At 41.0% G+C, this 18296-nt stretch overlaps 1 protein-coding gene across 5 annotated transcripts in view; it reads right to left on the bottom strand.

The window, feature by feature from the left end:
- Positions 1 to 18296, bottom strand: part of arhgef4 (Rho guanine nucleotide exchange factor (GEF) 4) — a 129157-nt gene that overhangs the window by 63003 nt on the left and 47858 nt on the right. For 3 of the 5 annotated variants that reach the window (XM_031875986.1, XM_031875985.1, XM_031875988.1), the window contains 2 exons: positions 16076 to 16339; positions 15552 to 15681 (listed from right to left, as the gene is read on the bottom strand). In XM_031875986.1, coding sequence (XP_031731846.1) covers positions 15552 to 15681; positions 16076 to 16339 — 394 coding nt within the window. Of the gene's footprint in view, positions 1 to 3793; positions 5750 to 15551; positions 15682 to 16075; positions 16340 to 18296 lie in introns of those variants that run through there. The other 2 variants (XM_031875989.1, XM_031875990.1) reach the window with 2 other exon arrangements.

The following is an 18296-nucleotide window of genomic DNA, read 5'->3' as shown; positions in this document are numbered from 1 at the left end:
ACATGGTGAAGTCCCAACAACTATTTTGTCAAATGTACAGTATGTGGACACCCCTGTCCAGATATATTTTTTCTGGGTTTGAGTTTTCCTGGTTTGGTACAGGCCCTTCACTTCCAATGAAGAGAAAATAAACCAAGATACTTAAGATAGTTGTGTGCTTTCAACTTTGTGCCAACAGTTTGTGTGTCCCTTTGTTGTTTCAACATACAAAAACCATTACTATTACAAAGGTGTTGGTAATTGTTTGGTACAGCATGTTAGCTCAGTTCCAGTGCGAAGACAGAAAGCAGAAACAAGCATACGCCATAAATCCCCAAAAATGAAACACATGACTTATGCCCCATGCTCAAAATGGCTACACAAAGAAATGTTTGGCGAGGAAGAACTTGACTGCCAGACCTTATCACCAACATCAGTGTTGGACCTCAGTAATATTCTTGTTTCTGAATGGGGACAAATCTTTGCAGCCAGATTCCAACAACTGATGAAAAGTCTTTTGTTGAGTTGTTCCTAGTAGCCATTTATTTCATTCCTACTCAAAAATCCGTATAACATGTCCCATCACAGTGAACATTATATATGGTTACAGAGAGAGAAAAATATTCAGATGATGAGCAGAATTGCATTCATAAGGTGTTGCAAATTTGGGACCCTTAAGTAACAGGATAAGTTTGGTTAATTCTTGCTTTTCGGGACCCACTGCACCATAATCTAAAACAGAAACATTGCATGTCAAAATTAATTCATTTCAACGAATAGAATCGATGGATTCACTCACAGAGGTAGGGTGCATTTCCGGAGCACTTTGTCAAAGAGCTTGACTAGAATTAGAACAGTGAATTCAAACCTTCAAAAGTATTTACAGTACCTTTGACAGCAACATATGAGGTGTTTTGCACTTTGCAATTCTATACAAGCCTGCTCTGCTGAAAGAGCAGCGATGCCAGTGGAGCTTTTCTCTTCCATGAGTTGCAACTTAATTTTGCTGAGCCATTTTCTGATGTGACTGATCCGTACATGAGAAGGAAGTCCTTCTGTCACTTTGCCAGCACTAACTGGAGGGCCATTTCAAGTGCCCCTGCTTCCAATAAAAGAAGAGAAAACATCCTCCAACATAAATCACATTAAACTTCTCTTCTGAGCTCATCAATAAAAATCTCCACCCCAAACTGCCCTTCACTCCCTTCGCAACACAAAACGAGCCTTGGGTAGATACTTGTACATGTTTTCCGACCAACAAGTCTTCGAGTCTTATCTAATGCTCCAATCAGCGTGTCGGGATTATTTGGCAGTATTGATTCATATGAGGGCTTTCTGTTCCACCACCACTATAAGTAAAGTTTAGTTGAGTTCAGGCACCTACGGGCCTGAGTCATCAAATAAAGTGTTCTTTGGATCATCTAACAGTGTTTGAAAAGAGGGTGGCCATTGAGAACTGGTATAGACACTTTGGCCTTTAGACCACAGACCACAGACACCATTGGCATGGTAACTGAGGTTGCATATTAAAAGATGTGGGAATTTATGATGTTGTTTATTTGGAGATATTTTTAGGTCCATGTATTGTTGCTAAACTCATGAGTATTTTAAAGTTATATAAGTTTACAAAGTGCTGGAAGTCAAAGGCTTCTCTCTGTGTGTATTATGTGTCCAGAAATATTTAAAAGCTGACCAAAGTCCTTCCCTGCAAAGGCATAGTGCAGTTACCACGTTAGCTAGAAAAAAGGTGGAGGCTGCAGCATTTTGAAGCGTTTTGAACTGCAGGGGAAGTTGTCTAAATACATACTGCCTCTTTTACACGTGTATACCTTTTAGATTGTGCATACCACAGTGCTTTATGATTCATAATACTGGTTCCTCTACTCATCATTGTGCACTTTAAATTTGGTAGACTGGCTGTCACTAAGTCTACAGAGACATCTTCACTTATATATTTGTGTGTACTATGTCATGCTGGAGAAACTCCCCTCATGTGTAATCTCCTGACGCAGACCTCCAGCAGTCTCCCCTACATAAAATGTAAAGCCATGTTAAGAGTAGTCCATGTAATTGAGAAATTTAACTGCTTTATTTGAGCTGGAATTAGTCTCTTCCTTGTGTGTCTGATGATTGTATTTCCTGTCTGATGTGTTTTATTTATATCTCGACTGTAACTGTTGTGCTGTCTTTCTGGTCAGGTCTACTTCAAGGGACTTCCTGGAATAAAGGTGAAATAAAATACATAATAGATACTGCACTCTGCCTTTGCCTAACCTTAATACAATGCTCAGAGAAACTGCTTAACAACAAAATGTGATCTCAGCTATCTTCTCCATTCTAACTGGTTTGTTGAAGAAGACGATTCAAGTGTTTGAGTTTATATATGTGGGCTTCTTCTATTATCTATATTGACATCAATATAAGACATTCATTTTCAACTTAATAAATTCAAGTGATTTACATGTACTGTAGCTTAACCACACCAAATCACATGAAGGCAGGTACTGCTTAGTCGACGTTGGCTCAGAAGGTAGAGCCGAAGGTAGAACGGGTCGTCCCTGCAGAAGCTCAGTGGTTCGATTCCTGGCTCCTTGGCAAGACACCAAGGGTATGAATGTTAGTTATTCCTGATGGGCATGGTAGCCCCTGCCATCAGTGTATGAATGGGTGTGAATGGGTGAATGATGACTGATGAGTGAATGATGAGTGAATGAAAATCACTGTACAAGTACAGTCCGTTTACCATTTACCTTTAGCAGTTTAGTTTTTTCTTTTTTTTCTGCCTTTTGCCTCTAGGAGAGAAGAGGGCTCGTGAACAAACCTCATTAATCATTAAGTTATGTATCAAGTGAAAAAGTCAAACATTGTGTTTCCATTTTCTCGACTGTCAGAAAGCTTGATGTCTTTGTAAATTAGATAAAAATGTAATATCTTTGACTTTTGGCCTATTAGTCAAATACAGCAATCAATATGAAGATGTCATCCTTGGGCTCTGGGAACCTTTGGGAAATGTTGTTGGTTTCAGAATATTTTATGTTATATTTGAGTTTACACTACAGATATTTTGTGTTTGCAAAAGAGATTTGTTCAAACAACCTTTTTGTTAAATGTTTATTTTTCTTAGAATAGGATATGGAGCAAAGTAGCCTTTAACATTGGCGTCCTGGTGGCCACGGCTTGATGTTGCTGGTTTGATTACGCTTGGGAAACTTTGTTGCTTATGTCATTCCTCCTTTTCTCCTCTCTCTCTTTCATCTACGTGCTGTCACTTTCAAATAACCTGACAGAAATGTCCCAAAATATGCATTTCATCTCAGCAATGACTTTGAATATCTTCAAATGATACCCAGCCCAAGTCCTGACTCCTGATTCTTCATGGTACCTGAGGACCTTGAGTGCAACAAACACAGAGAGCACATATGCAAGCATGTGTGTAGCAGACATAGGGATTGAAAGAAACTGTAAAAGGCGACTCTGTTGGTATTTTCTGTCTCTTTCTGCGTGACTAGAAAGCGAGGCAGCTGGCCCACCCAAACACATCAACACAGCACAGCCCTGTCGAGTGTCAGCCTATTGGTTGGAGTGACGCTGACGCACACGCACACACACACATACACTGTACATCCAATCCAACCCTGAAAAACAAACGTCATGGCAATGTGTCAGTCTGCTGGTCTGCTGGTGTGGTCACATATAGCATAGAGAGCATGGCCTATCCATGTGCATGAAGACTTTTTAATAACATAGGCCTCAGCAATCCAGTGATTTGGAGGGAGATCTGCACAGAACTGCATCGTGTGTGGAAGGCACTTACCTGTGGTCGAATGCAGACTCTCCAAGCTCCAATAGCGAGACAGGACCCCCCTCAGAGTTCCACCCAAGCTACCTCCTCCTACGCCTCCTCCACCCATACATCCACCCACCCTGAGACCTCCGTCCACCATGCTGTCCACCCTTCTGGCTGTTGGGCTCCCTCCGTCCGAGTCGGACCCAGGCGACAGCCCCGAGCTGCCGCTGCTGCCACAGCTGCCCCCAGGCAGGGACACGCCCCCCTCCAAGCCCTGCTGTGTCCGCATCCCGATTTGAATGCACCACAAAAGGGGAGGAAATAGAGGTGGGGAGTGAGGAAATAAGTGGAGATGAAGAGGAGGCGAGACGGCTGAGCAGGTGGTTATTCCCAAGGCGAGAGCGCAGAGGAGTAAAAAGAGGAGGAGGAAGCCTCCTTGGTGATATCTGCGGCTCTATTCGCTGAGGTAAGCTCCAGCTGTCAACTTGCTGCTTCCTTCTTGCATTCACAGTAGAGCAGAGTTGAAGCAGCGCTACTCTCCTCTCTCTCTCTCTCTCTCTCTCTCTCTCTCTCTCTCTCTCTCTCTCGCTCTCACACTCTCTCTCTCTCTCTCTCGGCTGACATCAGTGGGGGTCCTGCAGGGGGGTTCTGCAGCATGGACGGCTCACTAATGGTGCAGTAGCCTATCAATCCATAGGAGATGAAAACAGCCCCCACCACCTTCTTCCGCCTCCCAAACACAAACAGTGCTCACTCTCTGTTGGTTTTCAAATCCACAGCGAGTTACAGAGCAGATATTTAGATCAGGCTTCAGAGTCTTCTGACTACTGGCTCTGTTTTTATGTTGATAATGTTCAACATACAGCATCTATGTAATACATTATGTTCTAATAGATCATTTTGCTCAAACAGATACCTGACACCAACCAATGTTTTTATTCACAAAATCAGTGATTGATTCTTATATATAATGGATTGTAGCCTACTAAGCCAGTATAGTACAATCCAAATTTGAATAACACCAGACCAAACAATAAACAAATAAAGCTTGTATTGCCATAGTGGAGGGGCATGATAGTGGCGGAACTAGATCCGATTTTTTTATAATAGGCTGTTTACTGCCCTCTCTGGTTGAGTGAGTCTTGCACTTCTGACCACAGTGAACAGTGATGTCACTGTATACTGAGAGACAGGCCAAGTTAGATATACACCTGCAACTGATGAGTGTTTCATTATTAATTGTCTTCCAATTATTCACTAATTAGCAGATTAACAGGTTGCTCCAAAGCATGTCAAAGAAAATAGTGAAACACCACATTTCCCCAAATTGGTGGCAACCCATGAAGATATATGTTTACTGTCATAGAAGGCTAAGACAATTAGCTAACATTTACATTTGAGAGTCTGGAACCAGTGCAATATTTACATGTCATTTAATGCTAACCATTAACTGTAAAAATAGTTTTAAATTTTGTGTCAATCAATCACCTAAACACTGCTGTTTCAAAGTTAAGACACCTAAGGTCAGCAAAAAACAGATTTCCAGCTGCTGTTAAGTTGCTGTTTCTGCCTCCACCCCAATACAATTGAGGTTCTCACAGCTTTGTACAGACAGTGCCCCTGTTAGTTTGGATAACCACAGAACAGCTGTTTTCTCTGGAAATACCTATCCTTCACAACATGATCTGCGTTATCTCCAAATCTAGACAACACATCTGCGAGGACAAATGTTAGTTTTTTTGCCATTTTTCTAAATGTGCCAATATGTCCCAGACAGGGGATGCTTTCAGGAACCACAACCCAGGTGTGTACTGTCACTGAAAGGATGATGATGATGATGATGATGGTGAGGTTAACATCTCTACAGCAGTATTATACTATATATACATGATAGCTAGTCTGGTAATTCGTCTGATGTCTTTCAGTCAGGCTTTCGACAGCACCACAGTACTGAAACTGCTCTTGTTAAGGTTTTCAACAACATCCACTTAAACACAGACAGTGGCAGAATTTCAGACTGGATCTCAGTGCTGCATTCTACACGGTCGACCATCACATACTACTAGAAAGACTAAAAATCTGGGTGGGACTCTCTGGCACAGCACTTAACTGGTTTGAATTCTACTTGAAGGACCGAGAATACTTTGTGTCTGTAGCTAATTACACATCAGAGCTGACTAAAATGACATGTGGTGTTCCCCAAGGTTCAATACTGGGGCCTCTTCTGTTCAACATCTACATGCTTCCACTAGCTCAGATTATAGAAAACAACAAAGTGTGTTATTATAATTATGCAGACGACACACAAATCGAGATAACTATATCACCAGGGGACTATAATCCCATACAAGCGCTGGGTAAATGCATTGAACAAATCAACGACTGGATGTGCCAGAAATTTCTTCAATTAAACAAAGATAAAACAGAAGTTATTGTTTTTGGTACCAAGGACGAATGATTGAAGGTCAGCGCTCAGCTTCAATCACTGATGATTGAAACCACAAACCAAGCAAGAAATCTAGGTGTAGTTGAATAATATATCAAGGATTAGAGGATTTATGTCTCAACAGGATTTGGAAAAACTTTTCCATGCATTTATCTTCAGTAGACTCGACTACTGTAACGGTGTGTTTACAGCAGTGGTGGGCCATCAGGGCCAGCAAAGCCTTCTCTGCTGGCCTAAACAGAATCACAAAATTAAAGCTATTTTATAATTTAATAATTTTTCACAAATACACTACATGTATTATAATTTTCTTTCCCATTAGCTTTTTTTTCTCATTGCACAGCTCCTGTCTTCCTCAGTTGCTCTGCTTCCAGCCGGCAGTGCTGCTTCCAGTGCAGCTTGTTTTAAGTAGAGCTTTTATCCAATCAGATTTCACCTCTATGTCTCTAGGTAAGAAGAGAGGCCCGATGCCCTCTAGGTAGACTTTGCAGATTAAAGTAAATGGGGACGATATTGTTGATTGTCATAGTCTTCAACCAATCAGATCTTTAGTTTGACATGTTGGGCATGTTCTTTGACATGCCAGAACTACTGAGGTCGTCTACAAGTACATCAGCATTAACGTGCAGCTCAGCATGAACGTGCGCCGTGATTGGTCAGTGGGCTAGCGTCACTAACTAAAGCTAGCTACCAGAAGTTATTATTAGTAGTAAGAGTTCAAGTTGAAAGATATGTAAGAAGTTAGACATTGACATGACATTTTTAGCGTTTTGCTTGGTGTAGATTCTTTTTTTTTAACCTAACTTTGTTTTTTTTAAACTCAATGACTGAAGGAGGAGGAGAAACAGATTTGGTGGCGAAGTTACTGGCAACGCCTTTCTGGAGGACATTTCAGGAAAAAATGGACATCGTAAGAAAGGGTCGGCCAACCCCACAGCTAGCAGCCCTGACCCAGCCAGGAAAAGGATTGGTACGAACGGTATTCCTACCTAACAGGGTTGGAGAAGCGTTGCACATTTTATGGCTGGGAAAGCGTTTCATTTGCAACTGAGCGTATTGGTGTTTGGAGCTACACTAACGCGAGGTGGCTAACCAAGGCAGCAACACGACACCATAGCACAGCAGGACACTTACAAGCTACGGTGCTTTTGAAAACTTTTGCTGAGACCCGAGTGGATCTACAACTCAACGAACAAGTTTGCAGGAGGACCTCTGGCTGGAACTGAACCGCACCGATGTTCTGTACAACCGCGTCATTGAACTCTTTGTAATCAAAGAAAGGAGTATGGAGTTTGTCTTGAAGTGAACAGCATCTGTGGTAAGTGAAGTGCTTTTGTGTTTTTACATCTACAGTAGTGTTACTACTGTGTTCATTTGTCTATGGTGTCATTTTTATGATATGGTTAATATTGTTCCCTCTGATGTGAATAATATTTGAATGGCTCGTGCTCTTGAGTGTTCGGCGGAATACGTGTTTTAGCTCTGCATTTTTACTGGATTGATTTGTCATGCTTTGTTATAAATTTATGTGACTGATTCTTGTGAGTTTGTTCTTGTCATTGTGTTAATTACATTGATTTTGACTATATGCATTGTCCGTTAATGACGAAGCATCCCGTTATGCGCGGGGTTAGGGTCGGACATTTTATTCTCTGTTTGGGCTGTTTTCTTTTACAAAGCAAGAATTATGGTCTGGGGAAATGGGGATTGTGTGGTGATTGCTTTAGCCCTGTTTGAATCAGTAGGGAACAGCTGCCTAAATGCTGCGGGGAGAGTTTGTAGCCTGTGCGCTGCTGTTGTTTTCCTGCTAAGCTAGTTTAGCATAGTGTGCCTCCCAGAACACACGCGCCTCACCAGGGTACAATGTTGTGGTTCCGTGGTGGGAGTGTCAGACAGCATGTTGCCAGGTTGAGTGTAGAATACGTGTATTGTTACCCCCCTAGAACCAAATAATAACCATAGCTGTGGCGTCATAATGAGGTTATTAGGAGGTGGTTCAACTGTAGTAGGACAGCACCGAAGGCCCAGGTATAAAAGACACGGGCTGCTACTGGTTTACAGGTCTCTATAAAAAGTCAATCAGAAAGCTGCAGCTGATTGAGAAGGCTGCAGCTCGAGTCTTCACTAAGACCAAGAAAGTGGATCACATCACTCCAGTTCTGAGGTCTTTGCACTGGCTTCCTGTCCAACAAAGAATTTACTTTAAAATCCTGCTGTTGGTTTATAAAGCACTGAATGGTTTAGGGCCAAAATACATCTCTGATCTGCTGGTACCTTATGAACCATCCCGACCCCTTAGGTCGTCTGGGACCGGTCTACTTTCTGTTCCCAGTGTCAGAACTGAACATGGAGAATCAGCGTTCAGTTTTTCTTCACATATCTGGAACAAAGTCCCAGAAAGCTGCAGGTCTGCTGAGACCCTCAGCTCCTTTAAATCAAGATTGAAGACTTTTCTGTTTGCTGCTGCCTTTAATTGAACCAGATTCAAGGATATTAATCAATTTCCTGCATTTCTGGATTTTACTACTGTATTCTATTTCTTAAACTGCACTGCAACTTCTATTATATTTGTAGCTTTTCAATGTTTTAATGACTGTTTTTAATGTTTCAATCAATGTTCTTAACTGTTTTTAAATGTCCTTTTCTTTTGCCTTATGTTTTGATGCTTTTAATGGTTTTATGTGAAGCACTTTGAATTGCCTTGTTGTTGAAATGTGCTATACAAATAAACTTGCCTTGCCTTGCCTATCACAACTTCTGTGGCCCCTCCAAAATGTACACCTCTATCACACAGTTCAACAAAACTGAACATTGATGAAGGTGGAATTTACTACAGGACTGTTGCATTCATTTTAGATAAATAAGCTGGCAACTAGGTGCTAACAGAAGCTTAGTGACCTAACATGCTACAATATAAAACTAAGCCCCATACAGCTGCTTCTGAAAGGCCGTTGTAGACATCAACAAGAACCAAATAGGTGGCAGTCATAAAAAAAAACAATATTCCCTACATGGATCAAGTTGAAATTGATATATCTTGATATTAGGAATTTAGTTTGTTGTACTGCTTGGCTAGAAACTTTGATGAAAATGAGAGATGAAGGAAGAAAGAGTGTGTTCAAATCTGCACCTATTAGGTTAGGGTCCTGTTACCTTTGGCAAGATATTCCGTAATATAATTAATACATTGGCTAGTTATTTAGGGAAAGTTCTTGTTTGGCTGGACTAAAATGTTTTATGTTGTCTGATAAATGTAGAACTCTCTGTCACAAGGCCCCCTCAAAAAATAAGTGTAAAATTAAAATAGCATGAGGCCCCCGATGGCACATTAGTATTTGTTTGCATACATCTGTAAGGTATGAGGGACCTTACAGTGAGGACTTACTGCAGCCAGCAGGTTAAGTAAAGAACTGCAATGGTACTGTGTTAATGCTAGCCTCAACTAGACATGCTGTTATTCTCTCATAAAACATTATAAAGCTGCACAGTTACATAAAATATGGACTATCACTGATGTTGTCTAGTGTTGCCAGCAGCAGTTCAAGCAATAAAATGTGTGTATATTAATGTCGTGCAATGTGTTTGATTAATATATTGTGACTCAGTTTCAGTTACACCCTGCACTAATTCAACATAGATGACCATTTATCAGCAATACTATCGAATTCCAAGACATAGAGATGATCTGCATCAATCAAAATGCAGTGTACCTGATGTGATCATACTGTAACAATTTAATGAACTAAACTTGTGGGCAGTAGTTATAATATAATAAAATGCTAATATACACTGTTCACTCACCTCCTCCTGTTTTGTATGTGATCACTCATGTTATGTCATTATTTGTATGTTGCTTCCAATATCCTTTCTATTGGTTCCTGAAAGAGCCTGGCCTGATCTCTAGAGTACATTTGAAACTTCACATGAACACACATCCTGCTTCCTCCGGAGACTACTGACTAAGAAATATGGATTATTCTCTTGATTCAAGTATTGCTTTCAGTAATTAACATTATTTTGCATTGTTTTCAACTTAACTTAACTTTTTAAACATGTAAATATGGTGCAGGAGGTGATGTGCACAGTACTTTAAAGCCCGATGCCAAAATGCCAAAATGACTATTTCTCACCATGAAAAAAACAGCTGCTCACATTGTAGACATAAAGCTCCAGTCAAAAAAGTAGAGGAGTAGACTAAACTGGGACTAGGTACATCTCCAAATTAAGCTCAGGCAATTATCTTTTGTTTTGAATACCATGTCGTACAGTACAAGATGCAAGAATGAGCTCTCATTGGACAGTGGCATCTGTATGACACTCAGCAGGCTTTCAACTAACTCCAACGTAAATCCATTATTGTCCCTATGAGACCCTATCAGAACGGAGTATAAAGAGCTAAAAAAATCTGCGCAGGGCGGGTGGGAGAGGAGGATCGACGGGTTAAAGATACACTGGAAGTATATTTTGTAAGGACACTCAACATGTAATGAGTGGAAACAGACATGCCATCCGTGAGTGCAAAACTTACCCTAGAGGGGTACCTAGAGTGTCATTGTATGAAGAGTAGTGTTGGAGTTTGATTTATCATAATAGCCCCATGGATTATATCTATTTGTTTAAATATATCTAAATGTTTGAAACTCACATATATGACATTCGCATATTGAGAATAGTGTGAATATAGTGTGGTCTGAATGGGTCAACATACAGCCTGTTTGCCTTAATAAGGATCAAAGTATCTTGTCGAAAAAAACTACTGAGGAGGCGTAGCAGGCGCATGGTAAGGCTGTCTTTACTACTAAAGAGTCATAGCAGGTGTGTGGTAAGGCTGTCTTTACCACTAAAGAGGCATAGCAGGTGTGTGGTAAGGCTGTCTTTACTACTAAAGAGGCATAGCAGGTGTGTGGTAAGGCTGTCTTTACTACTAAAGAGGCAAAGCTGGAGTGTGGTAAGGCTGTCGTTACTACTAAAGAGGCATAGCAGGTGTGTGGTAAGGCTGTCGTTACTACTAAAGAGGCATAGCAGGTGTGTGGTAAGGCTGTCTTTACTACTAAAGAGGCATAGCAGATGTGTGGTAAGGCTGTCTTTACTACTAAAGAGGCATAGCAGGTGTGTGGTAAGACTATCATGGAAATGGCAAGCGAAGGTCGTTCGGGCTGTGAAAGAACAGCTGATCTGTGATAAAAAAGATTCACGTTATGCTGGGCGGCATCAGGAAAAGGCTTTCAACTCCCACTAGAAAGATAAAGCTGACCATGACACATTGGTACATGCAATACACACATTAGAAACCATACGAACATAACTCACACCCACGTGACAGGAGAAGGGAAACGGAGGAAGAGCTTACAAGGGCAAAAGCGATGTCAGTCCCACTATATAAGACTATGTAAGAACAGAATAAATCATTTTTCGGAGAATGACTCGGGTTGTGTTCTTTGCTTGAAGAATAACCTCTATTGCATTAAATTCTGTCTGATTCCAGTGCTTTCTTCAAAGATCATCAGGACACCAATAGGTATTAAGTATACAATAGGAATAGAGTTGGGGAGCAGTAGTTTAGACTCAAGGACACTTCTACATGTGGACAGGAGGAACCAGGGCTCAAATTGTCAACCCTGCAGTTAAGTGTCAATTAAATGTTAATAGTAAATAGACTTGTACTTGTGTCATGCTTTTCTAGTCTTCTGACCACTCAAAGTGCTTTTTACACTAGATGACATTCACCCATTTACACCCATTCATACACTGATGGCAAGGGCTTCCATGCAAGGTTCCACCTGCCATCTGTCCACTGTCTAACCATTCATACCTACAGTGGTGGGCCGTCAGGGCCTTCAAGGCCTTCCCTGCTGGCCTAAACAGAATCACAAAGTTATAGCTATTTTATAATTTAATATTTTTTCAGAAATACACTACATGTATTATAATTTATAAAAATATTTTTCCCATTATCTTATTTTGTCATTGCACAGCTACTGTCTTCCTCAGTTGCTCTGCTTCCAGTGCAGCTTGTTTTAAGTAGAGCTTTTATCCAATCAGATTTCACCCCTGTTTCTCTCGATAAGAAGAGAGGCCCGAGGCCTGCTGACTCACAAGTGAATCCCTTTGCAGTTTAAGTGAATGGGAACGATACTGTTGATTGTCATAGTCTTCAATCAATCAGATCTTTAGTTTGACATGTTGGGCGTGTTCTTTGACGTGCCAGAGCCTTCTAGCTGGCCTACAACTACGTCAGCATTAACAGCTGACAGCGTCAGAGAAGCGTTGCACATTTTATGGCTGGGAATGTGTTTCATTTTAACTGAGCGTCTTGGTGTTTGGAGCTACGCTAACCTGAGGACACCATAGCACGGCAGGACACAAGCTAGGGTGCTTTTGAAAACTTTTGGAGAGACTCTAGGGCAGGGGTCTCAAACTCATTTTCACTCCGGGCCACATCAGCATCATGGTCGCCCACAAAGGGCCGGTTGTAAATGTAACTACTCCTAACATATTGTTAAATAACTCTCTGCATTTGATTATTGTTTATTCAAGTGTACAAATATTGTACGTGCAGTTATATAATTGTAAAAATATATTTAAGCACATTTCTGTTATTATAAATTAAACCCTTTTAATTTAGGGTTAAGAAACCCACATTACTCTATCAAAGATCAAACTATTAAAGAAAATAGCAAAGACAAATATCAAACAAGTTATTAAAATAACTTTCTTCAAAGCTTAAAATCCTTTCAAGGGTGCGTTTGCACAATCCCACGTGAAGTATTTCATGTTAAAGCCACGTTTAAAGTAGTCTTCAATGTACTCACAATACATTTCCATGTCAAATGTACAGTAACCAGCCAAAGAGCTGCTTCTGTGACTGTGTGTTTAAGTATCTCATCATTATGACTTTCAATCTCATAATTTTGACTTTCTATCATAGTTATGACTTTCTATCTCATAACTTCGACTTTCTATCTCATAATTTCAACAATGGGGATATTTTTATTATCAAGTCTAACTTTAAAAAAAACAATTTAATTTTCTTTTTTTTTTAAACTTTTTTTTTTTTTTTTGCTGGCGGATTTGCGGGCCACATAAAATGACGTGGCGGGCCGGATTCGGCCCGCGGGCCGGGAGTTTGAGACCCCTGCTCTAGGGGATCTACAACTCAACGAACACTTTCGCAGGGAAACAGCTCCGCAACCGAGTCCCGGTGTGCGGTCTGCGGCGGCCAGCAGGCGCCACGGCGGAGGTGGGATCCCGGTTCCGCTGTGAAACGGCCGCCGCAGACTGCCGAAATACAACTGGGGAGGCTCGACTGTCACTGACATCCATGAATCGAGAAGGACGTCTTACTGGAATTGAAATGATGTACGTGGGATTAAACTCTTTAAAAAGAAAGGAGGATGGAGTTTGTCTTTAAGTGAACAGCATTCGGTAAGTGACAAACTGCGTTTGGTTTTTACATCTGCAGTAACGTTACTACTGTTCATTTGTCTATCGTGTCGTTTTTACGAATAATATTTGAATGGCTCGTGCTCTTGTGTGGTGGAATGTGTGGATCTGCTGCAGGTTTGCTAGATTGATGTGTCATAATGAGGTTATTAGGAGGTAATTCAACTGTAGTAGGACAGCACAGAAGGCCCAGGAATAAAATGCACAGCCCGCCACTAAATACCCATTCATACAGCCTATGGGAGCAATTTAGGGGTCAGTGTCTTGCCCAAGGACACTGTGTTCATACCACGAGTGACAAATCAACAGTCTACAACTAATTTTCAATGGAAGGCTACAAAGTGACGCCCGACACTTGTCGCTGCTTGACAGTGTGATGCGCTACAAATCAAAGTTGAACATTTTTCAGCACTCCAATGAAGCTTCACCCAATCATGTGTTTTAGTTTCCCCATTTCCTCTCCCTTTCTCCTCTCCACAATTCCTGTTCTGTCGAAAAAGTATAAAGGCAAATCACTGTCAAAATCCAAGAGCGCAAATGAGATCCATGTGCGCGCGAAAATCAATCAGCCGGTCTTGGGATAGACCGGATATCACTCTGACACAGACGCTAGGTCTGATAGAGGTGGTTTTCAATCCGCCACTAAACACTACTCCACTACATCTCAGGATGTTCTACATTTGTCTGACAGGTTTTGTAAACTTTTCAGACTGTAGAGGCTGATGAAATACAAATTATGTTAATAGAGGTGTTAACAATTGAGGTGAGCAACAATTTGGACCTGCTCAAAGATCTGGAGCCAAGATTAGGGACCACTGTTTGTATATTAACTTTTAAATCACTGACAAGTAGTTAGTGGATGAAAAAGTATTCAGATCCTTCACTGCAGTAAACGTACTAATGCCATACTGATGAAACAATAATCCACTACGAGTAAAATACCTGCATTCAAAACCTTAGTCAATGTTATTATCAGCAAAATGTACTTTAAGTGCAGAAAGTAAAAGTACCCGTGCAGTAAAATGTACATTATTTTCCCCTGACCTGCAATCTGAAAATCTCCCCCTAGCGTCTGTGTCAGAGTGATATCCGGTTTATCCAAAGACGAGGATTGTAACCAATTAGATGTAGAGATACAATGGCGACTGGGTCCGCCCACTTACTGCCAAAAAGAAAAACTGCTCGCGAGCGAGCAGGTAAAAGACTCGCTCGCGAGCGGGTTGAAGCTTCGCGAGTGACTTTTGCTCACGCGAGAGTGAATTCTGCTCGCGCGAGACGATATTTTGCTCGCGGAGTGATGTAAAAGCGCTCGTCAAAGTAAAATACGTGCGCGGCTGTTTGATTTTCGCGCGCGCATGGATCTCATTTGCGCTCTCGGATTTTGACAGTGATTTGCCTTCATAAAAAAGTGGAAGAAGATGTGTCTTGCCATTAGCCAGGTCCCATTACTATTTAATAAAACAACTACATCAACCAGTGAAGGAGCAACACTACAATGGCAACTCTGCGACAACATAGCTGGCTGTGCTTAGCTGTTTGGTAGCTTTGTCGCTCGTATGGTGAAAATAGCATTAGTGTTAGTGCCACTCAGGCACACCATGATGGAATAAAACTAGAACTACTGTTTCGCGGTTGTATGCCTCCACCAATCACTGAAGTTGTAGTTTACATCCATGTCTCACCAAATTGTCATCATTTTATCCTATTAGACATTTGTGTGAAACACACGAGAATGCTACAGACAGATGAACAACCCAAAAACATAATGGCTATTGTGTGCGCTGAGTCATAAAACATGATTTTGGCTATCTAGTTACCAAAATGACACAGGTTCAAATTAGTTGAATCTTAACTATTTAAAAATTCTAAAAAGATTTGACCAGAGTGGGTACTTACAGGAGGAGAAGATGTGTCTTTTCCAGCCCAGGCAGTCAAGACCAATGGGGGTGCTCTGAGAGAAGCAGTGGGCTTTGAGGGGCATACCCCGGAAGGCCTCAATGGGCCCCAAGATGACTCCAGCATCGGTCTGTGGGATTGAAAGATGATTATTTCAAGTCACGGATATTATCACCGACTGTCTGCTAATGATGACCTCGACATGAACCCGTGAACAACAATCACTCAATCAATACAACTGAGTAAAATGCAATCGTAAAATAAATGAATAGAAGAAGAATGGTGATAAATAAATGAATGTAAAGAAGAGTGGAAATTAGGAGGCCATGCCTGAAACAGAAAGTTTAGTGATAACAGGCTTCATATCAAAGATAACCTGTCAGAAACCACCAGAGAGAAACAGACTGTGCAGGAGGAATGGAAACTCAGAAGCAAGGCAGAGAAGGGAGAAGATGAGTATTACAAAGACTTCCAAGGTTTGGATCTTTGCTTTGGCAGCTCATGACGCTGGGGCCACATCTTACTTTGTCCATGTCCTCAGATAACAGTGTGTTGAGTTGTCCCAAGCTCCCCCCGATGGCTCTGGCCAGTTTGCATTTGTTTTTCTTTTGCTCTTCAAACCAGATGTCGTCTGAAAATGTTCGTCTTCGCTGCTGGCCACCGCCATCAAAGCCCACATCCATCCAGCAGCCAGTCCTCAGCCCACCAAGACCCACAGAGGCCTTCCCTTCAACCTTCAGCTCCAAAAGCCTTCTTGATCTGGACTGCCTGGCATCGCATTGCGTGCCCTTTTGAGTGCACAGTTTACTGGTTAGTCCCAGTCACCGTTTTCTATAACAACTCCACTCCCGTTTAGTCCCCCAGGTACAGTGCAGGACTGTGGCTACTTTTAACTTTAGTTTGCGATTGTAACTTTGGATACAGGACCGTCAAGATTATCAAAGGAACGTATTTGTATAATATGACATGAGGATGGACATTATTTATACTTGGACGGCACTTCCATTCACTGAAATAGAGCTGGTTAGTCAATCCCCACAATCTCACAGTTTCAATGTACTGGCTATAAGTTTGTCATTGTATTGCATTTCCATGCAGAGAGTGCTCACACAGCAAGGTTCAGACCTGTGGTAGCGTAAACGATGAAACCAAACCAAAAAATTTAAAATCCGGTTTCGTGGCTGTAAAGTGTCTTTCCCCCAAATCTCTTGGGGACTTCCACTATACCTTTTTTCATTTATTTCAACAGAAATGAATTTGCACTGCCAAGATTCCAAAATAGCTGATTCTATATTTCATAAAATAAGCTGTATTCCACAAATACTTGAAAAGGAATGAAAAGGCAAAAGGGAACAAATAACCGATTAAATGTAATAATCCACACTGACTGTGACACGTGCATGACATGAGCACATCAAGGGACTCGCTGTGTTTTTCTTGATCTCTCTTGCTGAGTTCTGAAAGTATTAATGGCGTCTGCAAAGATTGATGGAGGTTCCAAACGTCATGAGCATTCCAATTTTACTGTTTGGAAAGAAGACCAGTGAATCAACAAATAAAACCAAGGCTGTTTTCTTCCTGTATAATCCTCACGCAGCCTACTGGAAAACTAATTTTATCTAGCAAATGTGTGATATTAGTCAGCCTGGTGAATATAATTTGGCCAGCCACTGCACTTCAGGAGCTGTGCTGCTAAAACAACAGCAGATTTTTAACACAGAGTCGCTGGCTGATATTATTGGCCAATCTAAGCATATTGCAGTTGTGATGGTGTATTACAAGGCAGTAAAGAATAAAGATACTGTTGACGTCATTCAGAAACAGTCTCCTTTATGGACATTCTTGATCAAGGCCCTTCCTGGCCTTCCTGAAAGAGTGATTATTGCTCTCCACAAAGCTACCCTCTGTATAAATAAAGGTTTAACAAAATAAAAAAAGTTTCTCCACCAGAGAGCACTGACAAGCCTATTTTTCCACTGTAACATGTCTGCTCAGTACAAATCGTGATCACACTCCTTTAATAACTACAATTCATTTTTTAAATGTCTGTTTATGTTCAATATTCTGAGATTAAATAGTATCAGGCGGGCTAAACTCTCTATATAACAATTTTGTGTTTTTAACCACTACCTGAATTATACTTCAATTTCATCTTGCCACTGCATAAATCAACTCTGAAAATGCATGCATTTTTTAATGTCTGTTTGTACAGTTGTACAGATCTTTTTAAAGTGGAGAAGTAGTAGTGAACCGGACAAAGGTATGAGAAAAATAATGGTTATTTAGATTAACTGCTTGATTAGGTCACCCACTTTATTTTAGCTGGAGGGAATCTAAGCTTTATGTAGGGACACAAAGCAATCCCTGCCTTTTTGATGAGACATCATTTAGATAAGATAACTCTAAACAAATTAACTGCTTAAGGTCAAAATCATATTATTGTTATTTTTTGCCAGATCACACTTCAAAGCAATATTTTTTTTTATCAGATTGAACATCAAATGGCCGGATTCCACAAGGGGGAGCTAATCCTCAAATTATCCTGCTCTGGTTGTGTATCACAAGACAATTGTAAGCACTGCCAGGGAGGTGGGACTATGGTAACCAGCTAACTCAGACAATGGAAATCTACCAAACTGCTGGGGGCTGAGAATGAGCAAGAGTTGACTCTCCTGTTCTTCTTTACAGAGAGTCCAAAAGAAAGAGGGACTTGTTCTCTGTCCCAACTCAGATACTGACAATCAC

This window comes from Anarrhichthys ocellatus, unplaced genomic scaffold, assembly GCF_004355925.1.
Source record: "Anarrhichthys ocellatus isolate YVR2014 unplaced genomic scaffold, GSC_Weel_1.0 scaffold101, whole genome shotgun sequence".
In the NCBI taxonomy this organism is placed as follows: Eukaryota; Metazoa; Chordata; class Actinopteri; order Perciformes; family Anarhichadidae; genus Anarrhichthys; species Anarrhichthys ocellatus.
Note: the sequence above shows the minus strand (reverse complement) of the source record. Positions and strands in the feature narration are given on the sequence as shown.